The sequence below is a fragment of the Eurypyga helias genome, unplaced genomic scaffold, assembly GCF_000690775.1.
Source record: "Eurypyga helias isolate BGI_N326 unplaced genomic scaffold, ASM69077v1 scaffold4347, whole genome shotgun sequence".
Lineage (NCBI taxonomy): Eukaryota > Metazoa > Chordata > Aves > Eurypygiformes > Eurypygidae > Eurypyga > Eurypyga helias.
Genome location: NW_010263563.1, coordinates 18026 through 19159, shown reverse-complemented (window position 1 = coordinate 19159; position 1134 = coordinate 18026). Strand labels below are relative to the sequence as shown.

The following is a 1134-nucleotide window of genomic DNA, read 5'->3' as shown; positions in this document are numbered from 1 at the left end:
TTCCGCAGAATCCCATTTCTCTGTACTACTTAATCTGCATCAGGGACCGTGTGTTTTCTGAGGCAGAGCTATGAAAGATTTTATGTAGCCTCTTAACACCAGACTTTTCTCACTTGCACACAGGAAGTGATGCTGTGAATCCATCCTGAGTGAATCACCAGGGCGGTGGTTGCCGGTGGGGGGAGGGTGGTTTGGGTTTTGAAGTGGGGCATTTAATTAAAAAGCCCACACATTATCAGGGAATTGCGCAGCATTGCTTGTGTTGCCAATAATCCAAACGGGGATTGGAGTGTTAGGGGAAAAAGCGTGGAGAGAGATTCTGACGCTGCAGGGACGGTTTATAAAGAAGAGAATGTGGTGTATGGGAACAGAGGTAATCTATATTTTATGAAACAGCTTGTTACCATTAGCAAAAAATATTCTCTCCTCCTCAACTTAAGGAAATTATCCTTTTTCTTCTTTGGGTAACTGCATATCCCAGGCAGGACGTGGGATAGAACTTGTGGCTGTTCGCGCTGTCTAGACGGGAACTGTAAACTCTGCCGCGCCAAGAGAACCTCTGATTTATCACTACGCTTTTGTCGGGTCCTCCATACACTTAGATTTCCAATAGAACACAGCTTTCTCAGGCTCTTAAATTCTCTCCAAGAAGGCAACATGGAAAAAAAAGAGATGTGGAGTAACAGGGGGCCAGAATACGTGACCAACTAGGTAGGAGTGTGTTGCGGAACGGTGCAGGTGTCTCGGCGCAGAGGGTGGAAGTTGCTCTCTTGGTGTGCTGCAGCAGAAGGGTGCAATGCGAAAGGTTTGCTTCTGTGGGTGAAAGGAGGTTTGATTGAAATAGCAAGTTGCTTATCACAAAGAGAAATACAGGAAAAAATAAAGAAAAATAGTATATTTATAAACATAGATGATTTTCTAAACCAAGTAACAGCATATTTATTAGTCTACCCTGTCCTTTTTTGTAGAATAGCCATTCTGGTTTTATACAGGTGGTAGTTAAAGGTCTGTTTGTGTTTATTACACTTCAAGCTGCTTTAAAATCACTTGGGAGGGTGCAGACTTGGTGGGGGGACACACACGAGGATCCCTTTACAAGTCAAGCTGCTTTAGTTGGGGTGGCAGGATTGCAGG

General features: G+C 44.1%; 1 protein-coding gene across 1 annotated transcript in view; it reads left to right on the top strand.

Moving 5' to 3' along the window:
* The window catches only part of RAB27B (RAB27B, member RAS oncogene family), a gene marked incomplete at its 5' end in the record, with an annotated part of 9532 nt that extends 9394 nt beyond the window's left edge, over positions 1 to 138 (top strand). Inside the window, one exon of the mRNA XM_010156080.1 lies at positions 124 to 138. Within this exon, the coding sequence (XP_010154382.1) occupies positions 124 to 138 (15 nt within the window). The remainder of the gene's footprint in view (positions 1 to 123) is intronic.
* Positions 139 to 1134: the final 996 nt, after the last annotated feature.